Source organism: Meleagris gallopavo, chromosome 2, assembly GCF_000146605.3.
Source record: "Meleagris gallopavo isolate NT-WF06-2002-E0010 breed Aviagen turkey brand Nicholas breeding stock chromosome 2, Turkey_5.1, whole genome shotgun sequence".
NCBI lineage: Eukaryota > Metazoa > Chordata > Aves > Galliformes > Phasianidae > Meleagris > Meleagris gallopavo.
This window is the reverse complement of record NC_015012.2, coordinates 47,045,435-47,045,652: the sequence shown is the minus strand read 5'-3', so window position 1 is coordinate 47,045,652 and position 218 is coordinate 47,045,435. Positions and strand designations below refer to the sequence as shown.

At 43.1% G+C, this 218-nt stretch overlaps 1 protein-coding gene across 2 annotated transcripts in view; it reads right to left on the bottom strand.

The window, feature by feature from the left end:
- The window catches only part of GINM1 (glycoprotein integral membrane 1), a 9,396-nt gene that overhangs the window by 3,947 nt on the left and 5,231 nt on the right, over positions 1-218 (bottom strand). For both annotated transcript variants that reach the window (XM_010707165.3, XM_031552456.1), the window contains exon 5: positions 31-161. In XM_010707165.3, the coding sequence (XP_010705467.2) occupies positions 31-161 (131 nt within the window). The remainder of the gene's footprint in view (positions 1-30; positions 162-218) is intronic.

The window sequence follows — 218 nt, the reverse complement described above, 5'->3', positions numbered from 1 at the left end:
AAAAAAGGAAAAACAACAACAGGACCCTACCTTGTAGGAGGATGGAGGTTCTATTCTAAGAGGTGTTTCTGGTAACTTGCCAGGTAATGTCTCTTCATCCACTGTGGTTTCCACCTGCCAGATCAGGTACTGACTGGTAGTTTGCAGTGGATCTTGAATATCTAAAGAAGAAAAGTTGGATGTAGTGGGAGGCTTGTTTTGGAGGGGTGGTTTTGTTT